The sequence below is a fragment of the Sciurus carolinensis genome, chromosome 7, assembly GCF_902686445.1.
Source record: "Sciurus carolinensis chromosome 7, mSciCar1.2, whole genome shotgun sequence".
Taxonomy (NCBI): domain Eukaryota; kingdom Metazoa; phylum Chordata; class Mammalia; order Rodentia; family Sciuridae; genus Sciurus; species Sciurus carolinensis.
The window spans coordinates 6,515,620-6,541,175 of NC_062219.1; the positions used below are offsets into that span (position 1 = coordinate 6,515,620).

At 42.6% G+C, this 25,556-nt stretch overlaps 1 protein-coding gene across 3 annotated transcripts in view; it reads left to right on the plus strand.

The window, feature by feature from the left end:
- Prkn (parkin RBR E3 ubiquitin protein ligase) overlaps window positions 1–25,556 on the plus strand; it is a 1,199,081-nt gene that overhangs the window by 570,580 nt on the left and 602,945 nt on the right. For all 3 annotated transcript variants that reach the window (XM_047557058.1, XM_047557059.1, XM_047557060.1), the window contains exon 5: window positions 12,691–12,774. In XM_047557058.1, coding sequence (XP_047413014.1) covers window positions 12,691–12,774 — 84 coding nt within the window. The remainder of the gene's footprint in view (window positions 1–12,690; window positions 12,775–25,556) is intronic.

Here is a 25,556-nt window from a genome sequence, read left to right on the forward strand (position 1 = left end):
ACTCTATCTGTAAGTCTTTATTTGTCCCCATTGTTTAAATTCAATGACTTAGGACAAGAAAAAAAATCCCTGTCATTTAAATCCTGCTATCTTTGTGATGTGCCTACAGTAAAGCTGTCAACACTTAGTAATATAATTGAAGGCATCTTGTGGGTTTGAAATAGTTAGTAACTGAAAATTGTGAAGAAATAAACACTTTGTTTGGCATTTGATGCATTTCATGTGGTTGCACCCTGTGTGGAGGGACTCTTAGTCAATAATGATGGTGATTGACTGTGTCAAAGCTCAGCAGAGCTGCTCAGTGGAGCAAGAGTCATTTCATTTATAATAATGCAGATTTTTTAAAAAAGATGTGAATTTTGTTCTTATGATAATTCTCTTGGCAGGGAAATGTATGATATCAAGCATTAGCTTAATAAATGCTTGCTTTTATAATACAAAGTACGTTTTAGTAGTGGAGGTAAATTGCATACCAAATTATGTCATATAAGCTCTAAAGATTCCCCTGTTTCTGGGGAAAACTGCTAAAGCCAGTTGAGATATTCTGTTTAAGAAGTTGTTGAGTTAACCCAGCAGCATGGTATAATCAGCAGAAGCACAGATGTGTGCTCAGGCTCTTGCTGATGCGGGTGACTGCTGCACCATCACGCCCGGTGTGCTTCTCTCACTTGGACCTGGCACTGTGTGGGGTTGTACAGTGAGCGGGAGCTATGAGCATGCTCCTGTCTACTACTAGATGAGCCCTTTACTTGACTACTGTTTATATGCTCTGTTGTTGCTTAAAAGAGCTTTAGTATAAATCAGGTCACTTATTTTATTTGACCCTGAACTCTTATTGTCTACTTTTCCCAAATAGGATAGTGAGACATAAAGATGTTCAAATGATTGGCCTCTAGTGCAAGTATGTCTAGAAATTAGATTTTCCAAATCTTTTTCTGTTGGGGTGATCATATCTTATACTGTGGTTATTCAGCAGCATTCTCTGATATATATTGAGGACTAATTGTGTGTGAGGTATTAACCATCCATCCCATGAGTTAGGTACAATTGTTCTTCCTACATTTACACATAATGGAACTGATGTTCAGAAACCTTCCTGTCATTACATGGCAATTAGATTTGAAACTCAGTCAATCTGACTCAAAAGTTCATATACTCTCTTGTCATCTTGACATACTCATTGCTTTGAAATCAGTACCTAGCATACTATATATTTAAATTGAATTGTGTTATCAAGTAGTAGAGGTACAATGGAATTGTGTTATCAAATAGAAGACATATAATTAAGATAGTTAGGAAATGGCACAGAAGTAAACTATAGATTGATGATGAATATTTGAGAAGCTATCTTGTTAGAGATATGCATTCCAGGAATTACTTTAGGGATTAGTAGTATTTGGTCTGTTCTTCCTGCTCAGGGTCCCTGTGTTCCTCAGAAACCTTCTTCTTTCTGTCTGATATCCTACTCATTCTTCTAGAGTTAGCTGCTCAAAAACTAGTTCATTCTAGACATCAAGGTCAGCAGTATTGCCTATGTACTCTCCAATAATCTATGTGTTAATTGCTCAATCACCTTTATTCTCTAGTGTTAGAGTCTCCAGTGTCTAGCAAATTATCTGCCACATATAGGTATGACTTACTATTTACTGAAGGAATTAATGAAGCAATGACAAAATTAGCATCAAATAAGTGCATTTTAAGATATAGATGAGAATATGTGGTTTCAAATATTGACGAGAAGATGGAGAATGTCTTAGAAATTGGCTAAATTAAGTAATAGAAGTCATTGATCAGTTTACCTATGGGTGCAGACACTATCTGCTAATGCCTATGTCCCATGGAAACGTGAGAAGGCTCTTACATGGACTATCAGAGAACCAACAGGAACAGTGCTGTTTGCCTCTATAGATACTATTCCATGTTACCCATCACTATCTTATAATATTTATATTATTTAAAACTTCTCATAGAGAACATATTCATTAAGTATATTGAAAAACAGTAAAGGGAGATCAGAATGGCTTGCATTTTCATTAAGCGGAGGAAAAACCTGAGGGTGGGTAAGATATGACCACGTTATATAGTACCAAACAATTTTCTAATGCTGGAGAAGGTTGGACACAAAAGTAAGGAACTTAAAATATAGAATATCATTTAGTGAAGTGCAAAGTTAAACTGCCATGAGAATTCTTTTCTTCAAAAACCAGCCTTTTCTAGTAGATGTGAGCTCTGAGATTACGTAATGAATCGACTAGTTTACAAATGATACCATGCCCATTTCCAGGATCAGGTCTTAAGAACGTCTCTCTTTAGACGAGTCTCTCTTGGAAACACCCATCACGCTACACTCGTTGAGAAATGAAGGACGCTGCCCTCAGTGGGCGTTTTGCATCCACCTGTCAGTTGCTCAGTGTCCACCCTGAAAGTAGACACTTCTCCTCCACTGAGCCATCACGCTGTCCCAGGAGCCATCAGGCTTACCCTTCCAAGGCCGATGTAGGCTCTGATCAGACTTTTACCAAACACGGGCATATTTTCCAGAAAGATCTTGAACTTCAAATATTCCATGTGATAAGATGAAGGAAGACCCTCATTTTGATCATTAGCAAATCAGTGGATAGGATTTACCATTTTGTAAAAATGTCATACTCAAAATGAAATAATAATCAAGAGATGACAAAGGAGCCACATATGGAATCCCAGTGGGCACGTGGGCGTGGGGCCAGGATTTCCTCGGGAAACAGAGGAAAGAGGCCAGCGCAGGGCTCCGGGCTCTGTGGACACAGCACCAATAGCTTTCCACTGGGAATCGAGGTTCGCTGGGGCATGTGAAGGCGCCGTGTCAATGACCCAGTTCTGCGCTAACGCAAGGCGATGTCATTGGCATTGCGTTTATTACAATCATTCGTCTCTTGGCAATTGGCTGGAATTTGACAAATCACTTTTGACTTTCTGGCTTCCTTGTATACTACATGAAAATATTTTCAAATGAGAGGTTTATTTTTATTGATATAGAATAAAAATCAGGAATGAAAAGTGTTGACAAGAACTGTACTAGGAATATTATTAAGATCTTTTCTTCATTCTTGCTTACCTCCTAATAACTTTTTGCTCTAAGTAAATTATAGAAATAACTGATAATAGAATAACAAATTTCTTATTTTTGTCTGTTATTTTTTCCCACATCTTTTATTGGTGCATTATAGTTGTACATCATGGTGGGATCTGTTGTTACATATGCATATGTGCACACGATTTAACAACATAATTAGCATCCTTCCCCAGCACTTCCTCCTCCCTCCCGCTTTCCCTTTCCTTCCCACCTCTTGGTCCCTTTCCTCCACTGATCTCCTTTTGATTTCCATGAGATTACCTTTTCCTTTTTCTTCTCTTGCTTCTGCATTTGAGACAAAGCATACATTCCTTGACCTTCTGAGTTTCATTTATTTAGCTTAACATAATGATAATGGTCTCTGGCTCAATCCATTTTCCTGCAGATGACATAATTTCATTTTTCTTTATGGGTGAATGAAACTCCACTGTGTACATGCGCCACATTTTCTTTATCCATTCATCTGTTGATGGGCACCTAGGCTGGTTCCATAGTTTGGCTATTGTGAATTGTGCTGTTATAAACATGGGTATGCATGTATCACTCTGGTATAAGTAATTCTTCAGGATAAATACTGAGAAGTGGTATAGCTGTGTCATATGGCAGTTCATGCCTATTCTTTTGAGGGACCTCCATACTGATTTCTCTAGTGGTGGTACTAATTTACAGTCCCACAACAGTGGGACTTTACATCCTCTCCAGCATTTATTATTATCTGTATTCTTGATGATCACCATTATGACTGGTGTGAGATGAAATCTCAGTGTAGTTTTGATTTGCATTTCCCTAATTGCTAATGATGTTGAACATTTTTTCATGTCTTGGATGGCCATTTGTATTTCTTCTTTTGAGAAGTGTCTGTTTAACTCATTTACCCATTTATTAATTGGGAATAACCAATTTCTTTATGTAGTCTGCAGTGTTCTCTTTTCTATGGAACTCACCATATTGAGACTTTCAGTTCAGTGCTCAGAATCCAAAGTCTGTAAAATGTTCCAACTCTAAGAAATCACAGAATAAATTCAAGTTAGAACAGAGTATACACATTCATTAAAACCACATGTATTTTTGTTTTTGTCTTTATAAAATGTGCTGATATTTTCAAGTTCATCTTGCCAGAATGAAAAGAAACTCAGTTTCTGGTTCTATCTAGTATTTATGTCTTATCACCTCCTAAGCTATGAAATTACATTCTGTATTTGAAAGTTTCAAAGTTTTCAAAGTGGTGGTGTGCGCCTGGAATCCCAGCAGCTCCGGAGGCTGAGGCAGGAGGATCATGATTTCAAAGCCAGTCTCAGCAGAAGTGAGGTGCTAAGCAACTCATTGAGACCCTGTCTCTAAATAAAATACAAAATAGGGTTGGGAATGTGGTTCAGTGGTCAAGTGCCCCTAGGTTCAATCCCTAGTAGCAAAAAAATAAAGAAAGAAAAGAACTTCATGGACATATTCAATTATTCACATACTTATATGAGAAAGTAAGTTTATATTAAAGAAATAGCCTGAGTACTTACAGCTAAACTCACATATGGAAATGTCACTTCTCAAACTCTCATTTCTTGGGAGGTCTTTCTTATGGGAAAGTGGGTGTGGTCTGGAGGTACACACAGGTGAACCCCTGAGCCCTCTCATGGCCTGGTGGCTAGGCTTTTGTGAGATCTCTTTCTCTCGAATGTGAGCAGAAGCTTCTAACCAAGAGAGAACAGCCGAAGCAGTGGGATGCTTTCGATCCCTGGATCACGTTGCCTGAGATGTCCCTTGACCAGGTGATAGGCTGCAGCGTAGGAGATGGGAGCCAACAGCGTCCTTGCCCGCGTGATGGCCATCAACTCTGCCAAGCTGAGGACGCGCCCCTGGCAAGAACTGTAAGGGGCCTCCAGCCACCTGGCACCCACGAGTGCGGCCCTCAGGTCACAGACATAAGGAAATCGTTCTGCCAGCACCATGTTTTAGTTATCTTTGGATAGATATTTGGGTGGTCTCCAACTTGGGACCGTTATGAAGAGAACTCTTATGGACATTTGTATGATTCTCTGTGTGGACCTGTTTTCATGTGGGTAAGCTCGTGGAATAGGATGGCTGGGTCTTATTTGGATGCTTACTTTATAAACAATGTCCTGCAGGTATCTGAAGCAATGGTGCCAGGTGACATTTGCACTAGCCCTATGAGGGCTACAGCTGCTTTGTGACTAGCCAGTGTCTGGCATCAGTATTTTGAAATTTCTTACCCGTTGGCGTGGGCGCTCTTGGCTCCCTTGTGAGCTTTTGCAGCTACTCCATGAGATCTACATGAGATAGGTTTCTTCTCCTTTTTCATAACTGTACTCAGACTGTTTAGGGGCTGTTCTATAGAGACTTGGAGAGTAGAGGACATTTTCATTCAAAGGATTTTTTCTTTATTATTTTCCCTGCTTACTATTGATGCTTGCCTTTATTGAGCCTTTGCAAGAATTAAAGCGCTGAGCACAGCTTTATTTTAAAGCATAGGACCCTAAATTGACTGGAGGAAAATGAAGGCGCAGAACAGCTTCTACTTGTGACATCTGCCTTAGCAGCTACATGAAGCAGGGTCAGGAAAGTGTCGTGATCTCTAAGAGTGGTGGGTCACAGGGAAGTTGAGAAAAAGGAAGAGTTAAAAAGCACCCACTGGGTGCTGTCATTGCCCTGGGAAATGGACTCTTATCACCCAGCTATGGACTAAACTAAAAATCACCCAACTTAGTAAGTTACACTTGAGAAGCGAGAAGCAATACAAGCAGCGTTTGCTGTTTTCCCTTGACTGTGTGCTGGGCACCCTGCAAAGACATTAGCATTGGTGTTGCTTCGATCCTCATCCCCACAATATGGAGGAGGTGCTAACTCTGTGTTTTCCAGATGAGGAATGCTAAATTTGGAATGGGTAAAGGCAACCTGATTGAGAGCACAGAGTTAGCAATAGGGAGAAATAGGCTGCAGTAGTTCTGTGAACTTCAAACTCCGGTTCTTTATCATTGTGACTGTTGGAGGCAAAAAGATAAAGAAAGGATGCCGGCCTCTGAGTATAGCTGCTCTCAAGACCATTTTGCTGTTGTGGTCTTATAGTCTAAGTGTGAATTTCAAAATTATCTTTGTCCCTTAGGCTGAATTATGTGACTTTAGGTATTTGTGGAGTTATTCAAGAACATATTTGAAGATGCAGCACAATTGATGACAACATGAGATAATTTGGTAGAATAGTTTAAGTAAAATCAGTTACAATGACCACTTTCAAAAACTACAGAAACCTGGTGTGGTGGTCCATGCCTGTGATCCCAGTTACTCGGGAGGCGGAGGCAGGAGGATTGCAAGTTCAAAGCCAGCCTCAGCAACTTAGCAAGCCCTAAACAACTTAGCAAGACCCTGTCTCAAAATAAAAATTAAAAATAAAAAAGGCTGAGGATGTAGCTCAGTGGTTAAGAATCCACGGGTTAATCCCTGGTATCAAAAAACAAAAAAAACCAAAACCACAAACCCCTGTAAATGACAAGGCTGTATAGTAACATTATGGAAAAAGGGATTTGCAGTTTTTTTTAAGCAGTAATAGATATGCCCAATAAGAAAAGCAGAGTATAGACTTATTCAGGTAATTTAAGAAAAAAAAAATCCTTTGTCTGTCTGCAGCTTAAATAATATTCTGTCTTGCTTTTCTGTGAATGGTGACATTAGTCAGGAGAACTGTCAAATGCCGTCTCTGTTGCTGTTTTCCACCTACTGCTTCCAACAACTGGCTGGACCTCTGGATTGCAGTGGCTGCCTCTGTCAACACCTTCTTAGATCAGGCAGGTCCGCAGTGCCAAGGCTTTGATCCAGGTTGTTTCTCCCTGGAGATGAGGGACTCAGCTACGCAGACAAACCGCTAAGTATGCAGTAGTCAAAATGGTGCTTCAATATTAAAAATAAAAGAGTGCTTTTTGATATGAATTTAGAAAATTTTCTTTAACTTAGCTCAGGGTTGGCAAGCTTTTCCCAGAAAGAGCCTGACAACAAAGACTGTAGCAGGTCAGGAAGTCTGTGCTGCGACAATTCAGTTCTGCCTGGGAGCCATGAAAGCAAGTGTGCACCAAATGTGGCCATGTGCCAATAAAACTTGTTTTATGGACACTGAAATTTGAATTTCACTTAATTTTCAAGTGCTATGAAACATTACTCTTCTTTTATGCTTTTCAACCGATTAGAAATGTGAAAACACTTCTTAGCTCAAGAGCTGTACAAAATGAGACACTAGGCTGGATTTGGCTAGTGGGTTATCATTTGGTAACCTCTGGTATAGTGGCAGTGTTTGTCAACTGTTTGTTACTATAACAAAGACCTTAGATAAATCAATTTAGAAAGAGAAAAGGTTTGTTGGGCTTGGTTTTGGAAGTTTCAGTCTATGGCCAGTGGGCCTTGTTGCTTCAGGTCTATGGGGACACACCATGGTGGTGACACATGGTGGAGGGAAGTCATTCATGTCATGGCCAGGAATGGAAAAAAGGTAAGAAAGAGACACAGAATTCCACAGTCCCCTTCAAGGGCAGACCCTAATTACCAAAGATCCCCACTCAGATGCCTCTTGCATTGCCCACCACCTCCCTACAGCACCCAGTCAGGGACAAGCCCTTCCACACCGGCCTTTGGGGAATGTTAAAATCTGAACTATAGCAGTTGCTAAAGTAATTTCTGTGGTTTTCTTGATTGTAACCATTACTAGGCAAAATAAGAAGCTTTCCAAAAAAATAACCAAATGATTATTAGAGTATATATTTCAATTTTTCTGTCTGACTTTTTTTTTCCAGATATCTTCCTATGATTCTTTAGATTTGAGAGATGAATTTGTTTTGGGTTCTTCTGTTGACATATTACTATCTTTAGTTCCCTTCTTCTACCATTTAATTTGCATCCTCTTTAATCTTTTAATCTAAAGACCCTTCTTACTCCTGCACAAAAACTATTAATTATAAATGCTTTGGTCATGCAAAAGCTTTGAAACAAAATATGCAATGATTGTTAAAATATTTTACTTTCTAAAATTAGAAGGGAGCAAAGTTAGGTCTGCTGTGTCATGACCATACTCATCAGACATCAGTTTCTGTTTTCAGGGTAGGTGGGACATTCCCTCAGCAGGGTGGGTGGCCTGGAGAGACCAGCACATGTTTCACTAAGTTGAGCTCCTGTATCGGAAGAATTCTATTTAGTTTTGTACTTTTGGTATTATGGTCTGAGATCAGTTAGAAAACCATGACTGAGTTTTCCATGGTATCTCTGCACAACTCAAGGATCTGTAAGCTCACGTAGCACTTTATGTGACAATTGTGTAAATGTTTTGATTGCTGTTTGGGCATTAAAAATTAAGATATGAAAAATAATTATCTGTGCTATACACAGATAATCTCAATGAATTCTAGCCTGTGAGGCAGGAAAGGATCTCTGATGGGGTGGCAAAGTGTGATGGGCCCTCACTTCTGCCCAGGGTCTTTAGTGCTCCTTTCCAGCTGCCATGTCCCTTTCTCTCTCAATTTCATATGCTGAGTTGTTCAGAAGAAGCCACTGTGTGCCAAAGAAAGCATGGCCAGCTCATGAGGTCAGGGTTAACCACAGTGAAACCCATTTCTTTAAACCCAGGGATTTGCCAGAGGTGGTGGCACACACCTGTTATCCCAGAGGCTCAGGAAGCTAAGACAGGAGAAATGCAAGTTCAAAATCAGTCTCAGCAACTTAGTGAGGCCCTAAGCAACTTAGGGAGACCCTGCTCTAAATAAAATATTTTTAAAAAGGTCTGGAGATGTGGCTCAGTGTTTAAATGCCCCTGGATTCAATCCTCAGTATTGATAAATCAATAAACAAACAAACATACCCAGAGATTGTACAGACCTGCAAGCGTGCAAGCTCAGTATGAAGAGCTACCAGCCCCGGTTTGAGAGCCAGAGCCCAGCAGGTCCATATGCCCAGAGAGTCTTTGTTCCCTCAGGAGAGATGGCATTGTCCCTTGACAGAAGGAACACGGAAGTTGCTCCTAGGGGTTCTGTCAATAGTTTTATAGAGTGAAAAGAGGAAAGTCACATGACCCTCAATTATACCCTGACTCATTTCAAAATGACTTGATAAACCTACAAGGTTACATTGAAACCACAATCAAGAAAAGTTAAAATAGATGCAGAAGTGAAGAGTACCCTAACAAAGCAAGGGCTTGTTGTGAGTCAGGCAGTGTTGCTAGAGATGACCCCTGACTTTGGCTCTCAAGTTTTCCTAGGTGTCAAAAAAATGAGAGAAATCTGGTGTAACCACTACCATCAGAGAAACAAGAATCAGAACAGACAAAAAGTGAGATCCCTTTTGGGTCACTGTAAAGGTGTGATGTAGGGCGCAGGTGACTGAGCCAAGACACATCACTCCCTACTGAACTGAATTTCTCACTTTAAGCTACAAAGCAAGACTGGCAAACGTGCTGAGGTTCTAAGCATCATTGCTTCATCTCTCTTTTATTTTGAGATGTTTGTCATTTTTAAAGTGAATAGATGCATGCTTAAAAATCAAATATGTGGTTGGCCCTATCGTAAGGCAGCCCCTGTAAGATGGGAGAAGCAGCCTCCTATTTCCTTTTCTCCCCCAGCTCCAGCTTCACCTCCCCATTCTTAGAATTTGTGTTTTACTTTTGCACTGTCCAAGCTGAGTACCAGATGCATTTGGTCCCATAACCATGATTACAATGTTCTGTTTTCACCAGTGTGACTCTAAGGCCAAAAATAAAATGAGTGTCTACATTATCCAAATAACAGCAGGATCAGCAGATGGAATGGAGTTTTTAATTCTTGGTCACTGGTGGTCTCACTGGTGAGCACTGACCTCCTGCGTGGCTGGGACGACATTTTCTCGATGACTAATTATGGCATTGCATAGTGGGCCCCCAGGCCTGCTGCCTACCTCCAGACTCAGTGATTCACCAGAAGGACTTGCAAGGTTGGGTGTGTAGTCGTGCACATGACTGAGATTCCTCCTAGCAGAAGGCAAGAAGCAAACTCTGCAAAGGGACAGGCACCCAGGGAGACGCAGAGGAAGCCACAGCATGTTTCCAGCGGCCTCTCCTGGGGTCTCTCAGCAAGCACTTATCCCTCCCAGCACAAGCCACAATACTGCTGGGGCCTCGAAACCCAGGTTTAGTGGGGGCTGGTTGTGTGGGCATCTCTGCCCAGCACTTATCAGAATTCCAGACACCCAGAAGGAAAGAGGGTGTTGGGCATGAATCACATTCTTTGTCCAAACAGCTTAGGTTCTGCAAACCACCCACATGAGCGAGGGAATGGCAGGGACCCTTCTGAAATCCAAGTTCCCAAATACTAGTGGAGAACCGACCTTGAAAGCAGGCCTTCCTAACAATAGCAGGAGCAGGCCAGCGGCAATTCCTTTCTGCACACTTGCTTCCAGTCCAAGCAGAGGCTCTTGGGCTAATGATTTTTGAATCCAAAAACCCACTGCCTTTGTGATCTGGGTTTAAGAGTAGGTAGAGCAGCTTGGGCATTTAGGCAGAGCTCAGCCTTCCTTCCTGTTTTCTAGAACAGTGCATGTGCGCATGCATGCATGTGTGGTGCTATGTGTGCTTGTGCGTGCGTGCACGTGTGTGTGTGCACACGCATGCTGGCGAAGGAGGGCAAGGCCATGCAGACTTGAGCAAGAGGCATTTGAGCAAAATGCCTTGCACACCGCCTGGCATTTTCTCCTGCAGGCTGGCCAGGCTGCTCTGGGCTGATTCAGGGAGCAGGAATGGGCCTCATGCTAACTCGCGGCAGCCAGTGTTGCTCCCCTGTCCCACCCTTCCTCCTCCTGGCTCTCACAACACCTCCGCAGGGAGCTCTGTCTTTCTTCTCTCCTCCCTCCTTCCGGTTAAAGCTACAGAGACAATGGCTCAGCTACTGGCTGGACTGGTCCCTGGCTCACGTCCAGACTCACAGATGCAAGGCCAACCCTGCCGGCCTCCAGCTGTCATTCCAGACTCTGAGCACGCTTCCCACTCCCTCTGCAGCCCCTCAGACCTTCTCCCCTCAGACACTGGGAATTAGGTTGGAGGCCTTCCTCTCTGAACTTTGCAGGTATTGCTGCAATTTAAAAGTTCCATTTTGGTTTTTGTAGAGTAGGTGGTCTGATCTTTCTCTCCAGCGGGTTTTAAGAACTTCTATTTATGGAATGTTGTGGCTCCAGGTTCCCTCTGCCCTCTTTCCTACTCCCCCACCCTCACCCCTCAACCTCCAAGTGCTTAGGAACAGACACTCATTCCCTGCTACGGCCTGTTGCCTGTTCCAGAAAAGCTTGGAAATCTCCCCAACCACTCTGTGCTGTGGGTTTGCACATGGCTAGTGTTTCAGCCCAAGTTCCATGGTGTCTCAAGAGGGACGGGAGGTCAGTCACTGTGTGCTCAACAGGCCAGCAGTGGCAGGCAGTCTCCAGGGGCCTGGACACATTCCACGTGTGTTGAATGCAGTTTTTTTGAGTGTGACATGTCTGTGCATTTTCATTTAAAAGTCACCAATTAAAATCGTAATGAACTTAAGCAAAGTTTTAAAGTTTTACATAATTAAGATTGTTAGTAACGAGAGGATTCTACCCCAGAAGATGCAGATTGCTTTTCTATTTCCTTGTAACTCTTCCCTTTACAATCATTTAAATAATTGTGCTCCTGCTTTAATCCAGATTTTCATCCCTTTCACCAAGTATATGGTTAAGGAATAAGAACAACAAATTGTGGTCACAGCATATTTTTTAATTTAGCTGTGGATGTTTGCTTAGCTCTCTTTGGTGACTCAGGCTGTTCTTTTTCTTAGCATGATGTGCAAAAGTTCCCTGAACAAAATACATAGGCTCTTTCTGTTCTTTGTCTTTTGGGCCAGTATAGATTTCTTGAAATTTTGGCAAAGTTTAAGACTTCTGATCACATTGCTGGTTGCTTTCCAAATCGTGCATTAACTGACCCTGAGTTTTAGTTTGTGTGTTCTCTTCTGTTCTCTTCTCTTCAGCAGGAAGACACCTGCTGTCACTTAAGTCTTTGTTTCTTCAGCTACGAGGAGTCTCTGTTGAGGTGTCCCCTTTGTCAGGTTCTCTCCAGGTGCTGGATGCTGCAGTGACTGGCACGGGCCACTCTGCCCTGGTGTGGCCGACTTGCAGTGGGGCACAAACAGCCATCACTCCGTCCATGCCACTTGTAGTGCCAGCTGCCGTGAAGCAGGGGGACAGATGTAGAGAAGATGTAGACATAGAGCAGGCCAGATGGGGAGGATGGGCCAACCCTCGGGGATGGCCTTCCTAAAGAGGGCCTGAGGAAGTATGGGGATGGGAAGTGAACAGGCCTGGCCACGCTCAGCAAAGGCAGCCTGAGCATGTTCACAACCACGTGTTTGATCGGCGGCCCCTGGAAAGCATCTGGAGAGACCTGCAGGGTCTGCGGACTGCGCTCTGGGCATCCCTGGACCTCACCCTTGTCCTACTACATCTGATCATAGAAATGGAAATAAGAAGACTTTAGAAAGCATACTTGGGAGTCCATGTATGTTAGAATTTGTGCACCAAGGATATGATGTTGTTGTTTTTTCTTGAAGGGTCCATCTTGCTGGGATGATGTCTTGATTCCAAATCGAATGAGTGGCAAGTGCCAATCTCCAGGCTGCCCTGGGACCAGAGCGGTAAGTACCTGGTCATGTTAATTATCTTTAAAACAAAAAAAGTAGTGGCATCTTTTATTTTTACTAAGAAATTAGATTCAAGGCCAAACATGCCAGTTGTGTCTTCTTTTAGTTAGTGATGATCACCAGAAGTCACACGATGCTCCGATGTATTGAAAGTCCTCCTTGCCTCCCAGGGCCACTCTCCCAGGTCCTCGCCACTCTGAGTGATGTGTACAAACCAATCGCTTTTCCTCTGCTCTCACACCACAACCATCAACACAGATTTCTGTGACCTGAGAAGGTCCCAGCTTGTTTACCTGTGCTTCTGACCAACCAGCTCTGAACTAGGGTTCCCACAAGCCCCTGCTCTAGGTTCAATTAATTTGCTAGGACAACTCACAGAACTCAGGAAAATACTGATTTACCATTCACTGGTTTATTATAAAGGGTACTGTGAAGGATGTAGTTGAAGAGATGCCTAAGGCCAGGCAGGGAGGAAGCAGGGCAGAGCTTCCATGTCCTCTCCAGGCCTGCCACCCTCCAGCTCTCTGGAAACTCTCTGAACCCTGTCCTTTTGAGTTATAATGGAGGCCTCATTATGTAGGCATGACTGGGTAAATGGCTGGGCACTGGCGATCAACTTAACCTTCTGCTCCTCTCCCCTCCCTGGAGCTGACTGGTGCCTGGTCTTTCTGTGACTGGCCCCATCCCCTGTCCTGAAGCTGCTTGGGGGCTGCCAGCCCCCAGTGCATCATTGGAATGCTAGGAGGAGAGGAAGCAAACAGAAACCCAAAGAAACCACTTATCACCTGGAAAGTCCCAGGATTTGTAGGCATTACATGCTAGGAATCAGGGCTGAGGACAAAGACCAAACACATATTTCATAGTATTACTGATGTGACATTGAAATGCACCCATCCAGACTCAGTACAAAGTGACATTCAGAAGAAACAAAGAGGAGAACCTGTTCAGAGCCTAACAAGAGAAAAATAGCAAATATAAAGTTAATCTTTCCCCAGTGCTGTGATATTTTATATTTATATCCACATCATTCAAATGATTCCCCTTTTGCTTTATCTCTTCCTACCTCTCTTCAGCAGTTTTCTGGCAGAGTTGTTTGGTAGTATGGTGGCCAGGTATGGAGCTGAGTTACCGTGCCCTCTTCTGTGACCCTTCGCTTCTTTGCAAGTGCAGGTTGTGCGTTTCATATACAGCAGATGGTTCTCGAAAGATACCCCACTCTGACATTGCAGTCATGCTTATCATTCTTACAATGTGATACATTTTACCTCAAAAATCCTCGTGTCCATCGCGACCGGGCTGTATCCATTTCCTGAGCCGTAAACGCGGTCGCGGTGCCAGCACAAATGGCAATGTAGTTCACAGCCTGTCACAGTCAGCTGGCTGTTCATAGCTTCTCGAAGGAACAGAATCTGTCAGTAGCAACAGGTCCGGCACTGGAGCTGGGATCATTAGCTGTGCATCCTCTTGCTGATCTGCGAGATGACTGCAAGGATACCAAGCTAGCAGCGATCAGCAGTCAAATTCCCCATCAGGTGGGCTAGGACCACGAGCGGATTCTTATTAATGTCAAATTCCCCATCAGGTGGGCTAGGACCACGAGCGGATTCTTATTAATGTAAACCCTGAAGAAAGAAATCCTGAAGACAAATGTTGATGTGTATGTCATTATAGACATCAAAACACAATCCAGTCTTGTGAGTTTCCTACTGAGATGCAATTTAAACATATATATTTTATAGAGCAGAATCCTTAAGTAATAGTTAAAAATATATATACATATATGCATATATGTATATCTATACACAAACACACCATTTATTTACTGTAGCCTCCAAGATAGGAATTTTACAACATGCAGCAATTTCACGCTTACATACACGTGGTCATCTGTCCATCCACCCAGTCAGCTCCCCGCCGTCTGCTCTTCGTGTCATTGTGGTCTTCATCCCTTACAGTAACGTGAGATCCTTTAAAAATCTACTTCAATCATTGACTGCCTGCCTCTCCTGTTCCTTGATAGTAATTGGCAAGATTTATTCATAGAAGAATAGAAAATCCTGCATCTCTAAGGAATTTATCTTCAAATCAGTCAAAAGGGAAGAACTTTGTTGGGTGGTGTTGAAAATCATGTTCTTGCTTGTTGCATATTTAATTTACCTGGGTTATTGATTTGGTATAAATTAAGTTATATTGCAACTCTATTTCTGACAGTGGACATCCCTAAAAGCCTTGCAGTTCACATAAAACCATAAAACAGGCAATTTTCAAAGACTAACTGTGTTTACCTGATAAAGAAAAATTCATTTGCCAGCAATTAAAAGAAAGCTGGACTGTAGAGAAGAAATGGAGCAAGTTGGCACCCTGGGCCAACCACTGGTCACTGGAGGGGGACACTGCATGCTGGGCCAGTGGAGTTGAGGGCCTGTCCAGGGAGCAAGGTGGAAACACAGAGCCCTACAGAAAGGAAGGGCTCAGAATGAGCTAACCTCATGGACAGAGGGGTGATAGGGGCCCTGGCCTATTTTCCTCTTGCTCTGGGTAAAGTAGAAAATATCATCTGGAAGGATTATCATCATTTCCTGACTTCCTGGCAAATATTCACTCTTCTGTGTGGCACAGAAGGTCCTAAGTTTAGAACATTGTTTAGCGCAGCCATGATTTGGCAGTGAGAGATCCTGACCTGGAACAAACCCAGATCCTCCCAGGAGACCTGTACCTTAAAATGAGGGTCCAAATAATCCCTCCAGATAACATCATGCAGCATGAATTAGAAAAATCATGATAAGCCATCAGGAATGAGAACAAGGGGCTCAAGTCTGAAAGAATGCACGAATTGAGGGCTGGGGCAGATCAGCGGTACAGCACTTGCCTATCATGCGTGAGGCCCTGAGTTTGACCCCCAGCACTGAAAAAAATATGGAAATTGAAATTATCAGGGAGAGAATAACAAGTGTGATTAACATATTTTTAAAAAGTGTATATAACAAATTATTAAAAACAAAAGATTATCAGAGAAGACTAGAAATATTCATAGTACACTTACACTCACAGAAGAAATATAGAATTGAATATTAGAATAACTGTCACTAAATTTACTAAATAGGCTAACCTGTAAATAAAATATAGGTGAAAAGAGAAATTAGAACTTAAATCTGAAACTTAACCTGAAAAATCAAAAATACAATCAAAAATTTCTAATTATAAAAGAGAAGTCAAAAAATACAGAAGATAGAAATTTGAAATATTAGGTTTCCAAAAGAAAAATAATAGAATTGATATTATTTAAAGAAATAATGAATTAAAACTTCCTATGATTTTCAAGACTCAAGAATCCCAATGAATTCCACATAGCTTAGATAAAATGAAAGCCACATATGAATAAACCACACTGGAACTACAGATTGTCAAAGTCAAACAGAAATTTCTAAAAGCGGTTAGAATGGGGCATTTTCTACACAGGAATGACAATTCAACTGAGAGTTAATCAAAATCAACTTTGGAAGACAAATGATAGAGAACAATATCCTCAAAACGTGGAAAGAAAATAAATGCTAAGGTAAAATTGTATTTCAGGAAAATCTTTCAAGAATGAAGGTCAAGACCAACTATAAAAATGCTGTTTTCAGATAAATAGAACCTTGAAATTTACTTTTGTCTGCACATTACTTAATTTTTTAATTGCACATTTTAAAAAAGAAAAAAAAAGTCGTAAAAGAAATGCCTAGAATTTGAGAAGGGATGGTTGAAAGATATAAAGGAAACATAACAATAAATATGATAATATTTTAGTTTAGGAGTATTTATAAGTGATAAAGTAACTGTGGACACCTTTGCACAGGAGCATGGAACATACTTAAAGTATTCTAGGATTTTTCATTTTAACCAAAAAGCAAAAATACTATTTAAAAAAAAATTTGTTTTTTGTTACTTAAATGTTCCTGGCAGCTTTGTGTCAAGCAAACTAGAACCAACTCACCTGCCCAACCGTAGGTGACATATGCATAAACTGTTGCATCCACACAGGGACGCCAGCAGGAGAGAGGAAGGAACCCCAGGCGTGTCCACCTTGCAGGTGGATCTCAAAATATGCAGGCTTAGGGAATGAGGCCAGACCAGCAGGGCAAACCAGAGGACGTGTGCAGGCTGCAGCAGTGGGACGTCAATGGGTGCCCAGGTATGGGGCTGCGGGAAGCAGGAGCTGGGGAAGGCCAAGGGCCAGGGAATCTGTAGGGTGATAAATCGTTCATCATCTTGATTATGGTGTTGGCTGAATGGTTAACTATGTTGCCAAAACTTACCAAATGCGTGTGCGTGTGTGTGTGTGTGTGTGTGTGAATATTGTTCAGTGATACTCTATTAAAAAATCAGTGTTGGGTAACCTGATATTGGGTTACCTCTCGCCCCTGCAAGAGTTGTGTTTCTGTTCTTCCCACTTGAATATTCCTACTTCTTTCACTCTTGCAAGAAAGAAAAAAGTCAGTGCCAACATTTATAAAATTAGCACCAAGACCCACCTCCCTGTGTGCGGGGTGGGATTCATTTCTATTGGCCAACAAGCCCCCAAAGTGAAAATCACTGGTGGGCTGGCTGAACCATGGCAGCTGTCTCTCTCTCTCTCTCAATCTCTCTCTCTTACACACACACACACACACACACACACACACACACACACACGATCCATGAAACAGGAAGCTTTGCCCAGAAGCTCCTGCAGATGCTTTGAGTCCCAGTCTGGGCCCACTTCATGCCCGACTCAGTTGCAGGGAAGAGAGAGAGACCACACACAGGCACAGGACAGGGGGACGAAGGCTTCACACGCTGCAGCTCCTGTGGGCTCCCAAGGGTGCTGCTCAGGTGCTGGAGCTGGTCACGCCAGCAGGCTTCTTCCAGAGCCAGCCACTGGTCCCCGTCTCTCCCGAGCGTGCTTTTCCTGAGCAGGAAAGCAGAGGCAGCTAAAAGACGCCGCCCGCAGCTGCCCAGAACCTCTCTGATGCACACTCTGGGCCCTCGGCCGCGCATGGGATAATCCTGTCCGCACCAGAGCTTGGTGGTGACAATTCCAGGGTCCACTGGAGGCTTTTCCATGCCCAGTGTGTCCACAGGTGCCCCTGGTAGGAGCAAAGAGTGATGGGCGAGGCCGGGGTGACGGCTGCAGATTCCCACACCAGCTGCTCTCCCCAGGCTGCCCTTGGTGTGAACCCTCTGGTGTGGAAGGAGGAGCTTCCCACACCAGCACCACCCTGAAGTCCCTTCTGCACTGTGCCTTAATCACTCTAGTGGGACTCAGAGCTTTGACGCAGGGCTCCCTCATCCTCTTGTGCTCAGGGGCCTTTCTTTGTTTGAAACTTCCTGGTGCCACACGAGGAGGGAGTTTTCGTTGTTGCTTTGTCTTGTTTTTGTACTGGGGCTTGAACCCCGGTGCTTACCACTGAACCGCCTCCCTAGTCCTTTCTCCTCAAAGGCCTTTCAACCCCTTGAATGTTTGATTTGATGTTGGGCTTATCTTGGCTTGGCTGGATTCCAGTCCCCACTGACCAGCCCCTCACCACACCCAGTGGGTCAGAATGACCCATGGATGACCACAGGGGTTGGAAGCTCAAGCCCCATTGAGGGCACAAGGGCAGAGACCTCCAGTGCACAGCCCTGGATCCCCTGCGCCCTGTGGAGAAAAGCCCACAGGTCTCTGGAGGAAGGCCCTCTTGTCCCAGCAGAGGCACCTGATGGTGTCCTCTAGGGTCATGGTCCTTCACCACCACCTTCCTCAGAACCTCCAGGCGGAGCCTCCTCGGAAGCAGTTCCTGGCCAGTGACCCTTCAGTCTAGTTATTGTGAACATGAAACATTGAGTCTTTAAATCAAAGATGCAACTAAAATGTTCAGGCTAACCATCCAAGGGACTGAAATAAAACAGAGAATTTCAATCAGTAGAGGAAAAACAATGGGGGGAGGGCAGAAATGAGGGGAGTGTGAAATGCAGCAAGCAGGACAAATAAATAGCACAGCAAAAAGGACAGGAACGAAACCATGACAGCAACAGACTGGGATGGAAATGTCCCAAGGACACGAAGACAGAGGTCCTGGGTGGATCAGAGCAGGGAGCTCCAGTCAAAGACACACCTAGGGGGCCCTGTGGTGCATGCTTGCCATCCCAGCGACTCCGGGGGCTGAGTCAGTCAGGAGGATCACGAGTTCAAAGCCAGCCTCAGCAACCAGTGAGAACCCGCCTCAAAATAAAAAATAAAGAAGGCTGGGGATGTGGCGCCGTGGTTGAGTGTCGCTGGGTTCAGTCCCCAAGACAAGAAAAAAAAAAAAAAAAAAAAAGACACACCTAATACAGGAGAACAAAAACATTGAGAGTAAAAGAAAGGAAACTGACATTCCAGGCAAGTATTAATAAAGAACACTGTTAAAACCATATTAACTGCATAAAAAAGAAAATTGTAATTGAAAAGGAATTACTAAAATTCTGCATTTTGATAAAAGGTTCAATAATCTAAGATGATACAGCACTTGAAAAATACGTACAATCTTAGTAACATGGGCTCAAAATATGTCAAGGATGTCAAAATGAACAGATTACCACATGAAGGGAGAGAGTGACGGAACTCAGGACGAGAGCCCCTACAGCAGACTTGGGAAGAGTGCCCCAGTGCAGTGACATCAGGAGCAGGCGCCCAGCACAGCCCGTCACGCTTAAGACATTAAGGAATTTAAATCTCACTCACAAAACTAGGGACATTTCTATGTGGAATTGTGAATCTCTGAGTCAATAAAAGACTGAAATGCACACATGGGACCACACAGCAATGAAATACACCCCCGTCAAAGACTTGGGTTTACAGCCAAACTAGTGTGTGAGCAGACAATTTAGGAACACAAACGCTTACTTCATGAAAGAAGAGGTAAAGCATTTCAACAGTTGTGTTTTTCTCCCATCATCTAGTGACACTACAGAAATGTCTGCTATGTGGAGGAATTGACGGCCTGCACCCTCCTGGGTACCCGGGCACAGGCAGCAGAAGCCCAGCCTCAGTGTGAGACGCTGCTCTCCTTCACCCTGGCCCTGGAAGCCATTATTCCAGAGTGCCCTTTCACAGGGTAGCTCAATCTAAATCACCATTACTGGGTCCTCCAAAGTCATCCTGTCCTGTTTGTTTCCTAAGGAGATAAGACGATACGAATTTTAAAGTAGTTTATCACCTTAAATTTTCAGGTGTTATTAATTCTGACAGTATTTTGAATACTATATGTTAGGTTCTCATAAAACCTTAATTTCTATCACTTGAACAAAATATCTATGTACTTAAAATTCAAAAGAGCAGAGTCCCTAATCTATTCTTAATTAATATTTATACATAGTCTACCTAGATCACCTTTAGTAGCAGTAAAATTTAACCTTGGTTTTTCAAGTACAAATATAAACTTGACCCTAACTCCACTTTAGATAGAGCAATCTGAACCTACTTGAGCTTTACAATAATCGCTGCTATTTCAGGAAGGAGCAGAGCATCAATTCTGAAAGGCATCTTACCTTTTTATAAAAAGAGTTCTTATCAGCTCAAAGGGCATATGCTTGAGATTCCAAAGGGAAAAAATCAGTTAGGGTTTTCTCCAGCAGTGAAATTAATTTGACTTTGGATGTGGCATAAGCACTGAAACTTTCTGCACAAAGCTCATTCCATACTTCACCTATGATACCTTAACCAACAAAGACATCATCTGAGTTTGTGTGTGCCAGGGGCTTGTGTGTCGCACACACACACAGGCTAAGGCAAGCCCAGGGCCTAGCAGCTAAGCACCGTTTCTGAGTCCCAAGCTGCAACTCCTGAAAGTAACTCCGATCCTCCCACCCTCCCCTGCAAGGACCTCTGCCTTCAGTGGTGCTCTTGGGAAGTGAGTTGCTTGTCAATCACCTGTGAGGACGCTGCCTTCCCCTCACAGCTGTCAACTGGGTGGCAGGATTTAGGATAAGGAAGATTCCCCAGGATGGAAAAAGAAAATTTGAATTATCTTTTCAAAGTAACAAACGACCAACTACATTTTCAAGTTCTTGTTGAGGGATGTTGGTTCCACTACTTATGGATATATAATATATAGTATGTTTTATAGTTTGGATAAGTAAGATTTTACCTGGAATCCTATATTAAAATTATAAAATAGTATTTGTTTTAGGTTTTTATATGAGTTAAATTCTTATATATCAAGCATTGTTTTTTTTAATCAGAAACAGTCAAGTAGGACCTCTTAAAATAGCTCTAAGATTTATGTCAAATGAAATTAGATACTTAAAACTATCCCCCAAACTATAGTAAATAACATAATTATTAAACTCAGTATAATAGATGGAGAGTTTTCATCTTATTCACATGCAATTTATTTCTTGTATTTTCCCCCACTGGGCTCTGTATGTGTCAACTGGAACGTTAGTCTCAGGAAAAGTTAATATTCATGGTCTGTACCTCTGACTTCATCTTCTTGGGAGATGCTAACTAAAATAAAATGAATGGTAGTTCAGGGTCCCCCAGTACTGAAAAATGTTGATTTGTAAGTCATTTGCATATTTTATGTCCAGAAGTTTCTTATCAATGTTTCAGTTTGAGCAGATTTCCATCCTCAGAGGGATCTGTGTTTCTCTTGGTTGTTTCCATTGTTGTTTGGGACTTCATTAGAATCTCACAAAATGGGACAGGATTTCCCAGGATGGTTTCCTGTGTAGAATACGTGTTCTTGTTTTTGAAGTGTCTCATAATGATGAAAGGTTGATTTTGTTTTGAACTTTAACAAAGACCTCGGGTTGGTCAAGGACCCTAGGACAGGAAAAAGTGACGGTCTGTGTTGTGCAGATTGGAGGTGTCGACTCCCCACTTGTGCCGCTGAAGCCCAGGGGTACCATCAGGGGAGGACAGCGGCACACTCTCTGTTCAAGCAACCAGGGCCTCTGATGTCGGAGGGCCGCCGGGTGAATGAGAACAGGCGAGAGAGATGGGCACGCTTGCTTCCCTCCCGTTCTGCCCTGTAGTTTGAAGAAAAACGTTCGCTCTGTCCTTCCACTGTTCTCTCTGGTCATATTTTCTTAATTCTAAATAAAATTGAATTGTGAAAGCTTTGAAGTCAAACTCAGATTATGATTGAATGGTGTCTAAGCGTGACAAAATGTTCTCTGTTGTCTGACATGCAATTTGGGTGACAAACTAGAAACTTCTTATAGCATTTTTCAAAAACCGATCAAGTATTCAGACCCAAGGACAGCCTATTTCTAAACCAAGTTTTGAGTATTTGATAAGGAAAAGTTTCTTGTGCTGTTTTGAATTGTTGAGGTTAAAATTAGATGCATTTTTATTGTGAAATTAGTGAAGTTTGCAAATTTGAATAAAAATCCAAATTTTGACTATATATGAAAATGTGTAGTCTACTGGGGAAAAAAGTATCAACATTTAAGGGTGCTCTAGGTAGTAGATTTCCTTTTTCTGTGACAACCTCTTTTTTAAAAATCTGGGCACTCATACAACTTGGAGCAAAATTAATTCAGCAACTTCATTTTCCCAAGCAGCAATCTTGTTAAAGACTTTTGGTATTAAAAAAAAATCAATCTTCATGGAAAGCAGATGAAGTACCAGAATTGGTGCACGTGAAGCCCCCTGTCTCCATGGACGAGATAGCCAGAATCCACTCTGTCTGCATGCAGGTGCAAGCTTGGCTTAGTCTATGATACTGTCTTTCAAGCAATGTGCAGTTTCCATAATGTATCTTATAAATATTGAAGATGATTCTTGCTTCTCCATTTCAGAAAACTCCAGAATCCAAGTGAATCATAAGTTGGTTTTTACACTTGATGATTTGTGAATCTCACTTCTGTAGCATACATCTTATTTTGTATACAGTAGAAAAAAAATCATGCAAATTACCATAAAATGTTTAAATATGAAGATTTTAGAACCCTTTATTAATCTCAGAGGTCTCAAAAGCTTTGCTTCTTATTTTTTTTGTTTTTCAATAAATGATTCCAAAACTTTAGGTACATCAGTAAGAGAACGCATTCAAGTTTCCATTACATCGAAGACAAGGGCCTCAGGCAATCAAGAAAGGACAAAGGAATTTATCATGATTATGCAGAAAAAAGGGTGCTTCTAGACCATAGGTTTTAGATCAGGGAAGAAGATATATCAGTCTACCAGAAAAGATGACAGTAGGTGTATAAAAGATAAAATTAGACTAGATTTATACAGGTAATTCTGAGAACTGGAACAAAGAAAGATTAAATATTGCTGTAAACATCACCAAGGGTTTTATCTGAGATGGTGAATTGGACCTAAATGGAAATATCAGTGATTAGGGACTGGAGGTCATTGTGAGATAGCCTCCATGCAGACACCCAGGAGGCTAATGGAGTGAAAAGAACAGAGGGAAGATTCGAGAGTAATGGGGCAAGAGAATGAGGCCTGCTTCTAGGCCAAGAAAATAGCCCTCTTGATCCTTCAAGCAGGTGATCGATGGCTGGAGGAGGCTGCACTTCATCACGCCCTGATGGCTGACTTGACTCAGGTCAAGCGAGCTCTCAAAAAGTTATCAAGTGCCATGTGAAATTTACTTTTTAAGATATATATGGCAAAAAAAAAATACAAAAAGTTAAAATCTATTTTACCAAACTTGAGATTTAGAATGGAAAATATAAGCATTCAGAGGACCAAATCTAAACAGATTTCACACACTGTTGCCCACGCATGGAGAAACTCAATCTCCACAGTGTTTCCTGGAAAACAGACTTAGTCTGGGGGCCTTGCATCCTCTCACCTTCCTAAGTAGGTAATTACCATCACCCTCAATTCTCAGAGTTTGGGAAAACACACTCAGTGATGATCATAGTACATGAGTATTTTTATTTAGGTGAACGGAAGATTTTTATGTTAAAGGATTGGAAAAAGCAAAATGTAATTGATAAAAATTTATGTCTTTCCATTGAAAGAAATATAGTTAATTCTCAGCCATGATGACTCATTGTATTAGTCACTTTTCAGAAAACAGACTGACCTCCAAGAGCCAGAAATCTATAAGAAGAGAAAAGCCTTCACAGAAAGGAGCGTCATTCAGATTCAGCAGGGCAAGTACAAAATTCACTGAGCATTGCTTCCGTGTCAGCACCAGGGACAGAAAAATGAATATTTCATTCACTGGTTTGGAAAAACTCAAGGTGGGGTCAGACATGTAAGCAAAAGGTGACTTTACAGTGCCCTACGTGTTAATAATGATGGTTATGAAGGAGGTGCAAGGACTTCCTGTGTGAGCAGAACAGGGAAAATAAGCAGATTGGTGCATCCTAAGTGCCATGAGATGACTGCAAAGTGCTGCTCAGGGTTCAGAGAGAAGGTCCCTTAGCAGAGGCCATCAGGGAAGGTTTAAGGCAGTCCTGAGGGAGCACTGTGGGGTGTCTACAGTAGCCATGTTGGTAAGGTTGGGGACACATTCTGTAGTGTAGGAAATGAAGATAAAAATGGAATAGAAAAGTTGGGTCCTCTCATTCCATAGATTCCTGTTGGCTGCCTGCTCTCTACCATGCGCTCTGATGGTGCTCTGCTCGGTCCTAATAGCATCGGACTTGTCAAGAGAAAGATGAAATAGGAAAGTTCAAGATATTTGGGGAACAAGGAACAGGGCAACCGCTGGAATGTACCTGTGACTGGGAAAATTGAAGCCCAAACTGAGATGCACAGGCATGGTTAGCAATGGCCAGCTGACACAAAAAGGTGGTTCCAGGAGGGACTCTGGCCAGGGCCCAGGAGTGGGGGGAGCTGCTCTAGGGAAATCACAGGGACTGAGTGGTCACCGGGAGAGAAGTGGGTGAGCGTTTCCTCTGTGATCTTGGTCTGTGCAAGAGAGGAGTATTTGCATCATGGAAGCAGTCTCGCCATGTCCAGGTCTGGAAATTTTGAAGGCTAAGGCAGCAGTTGGGCTGGTTGGCATGGAGCAATGTCATGAGGAACAAAGACAGAGAAGGAGGCGTCTGGAAGGGAACAGGGATAGATGATTGGTACATGATTCTTTCTGCCCTCCATGAAGCCCTCCCTGCCCAAGTGTGAAGGTCAATGAGAATTGGCAGTGACCTTCCTGAAAGCCAGAAATGTAGCCAACATGAGATCTGGGTGTAGACGGAGGGGGAGCATGCACTTGTCTTGTTTATGGGGTCATGGAGAGCTGCTGTTGGCTGTCTTAACTGATCCGATTTCTCCAGTATGTTCCTCGGTGGGACTCTCCTTAGTGCTGATTAAGTACATCTCATGGGCCACTTCCAGTTATCTGCAGTGGCCAGAAGTGGCCTTCCAGGGAAGGGCTTCTCTTCCCCTTCGCACTACTCCCTTTGCCCACCTCACTAGAAAACCCAGGATCTTTTAAAACTATTAGAAAGGAAAGAAAGCAGGTCCCTCTGTGGTGCAGATTCTGAGAATCCACTCCTTAAGGACAACCAAGTTCACAGTACCCGACAAGCGGGGGCAGTGTGCAAAGATTCTGCCGTGCCTTCCCTTTCCACATTGTCATGACCCCTCCTTGTGGACAGCTCCCAACTAAGTGGGCCTTTACCAAAATTAACAAGGTATTCATCCTCATGTGGTTATTTTACAAGGTCTGCAAGTTCTTTAACACTCCTTTAATCAAGAGTTGGATTCTAATTCTCCTCGCCTTGGAGTTGGGCCAGTGTTACGGACAGTTAAAGTGAGATACTGGCAAAAGGCAAGGAATGGCTTCACACGGGAAGGTACTCGAGAAGCCTTGGCCAACGTACAG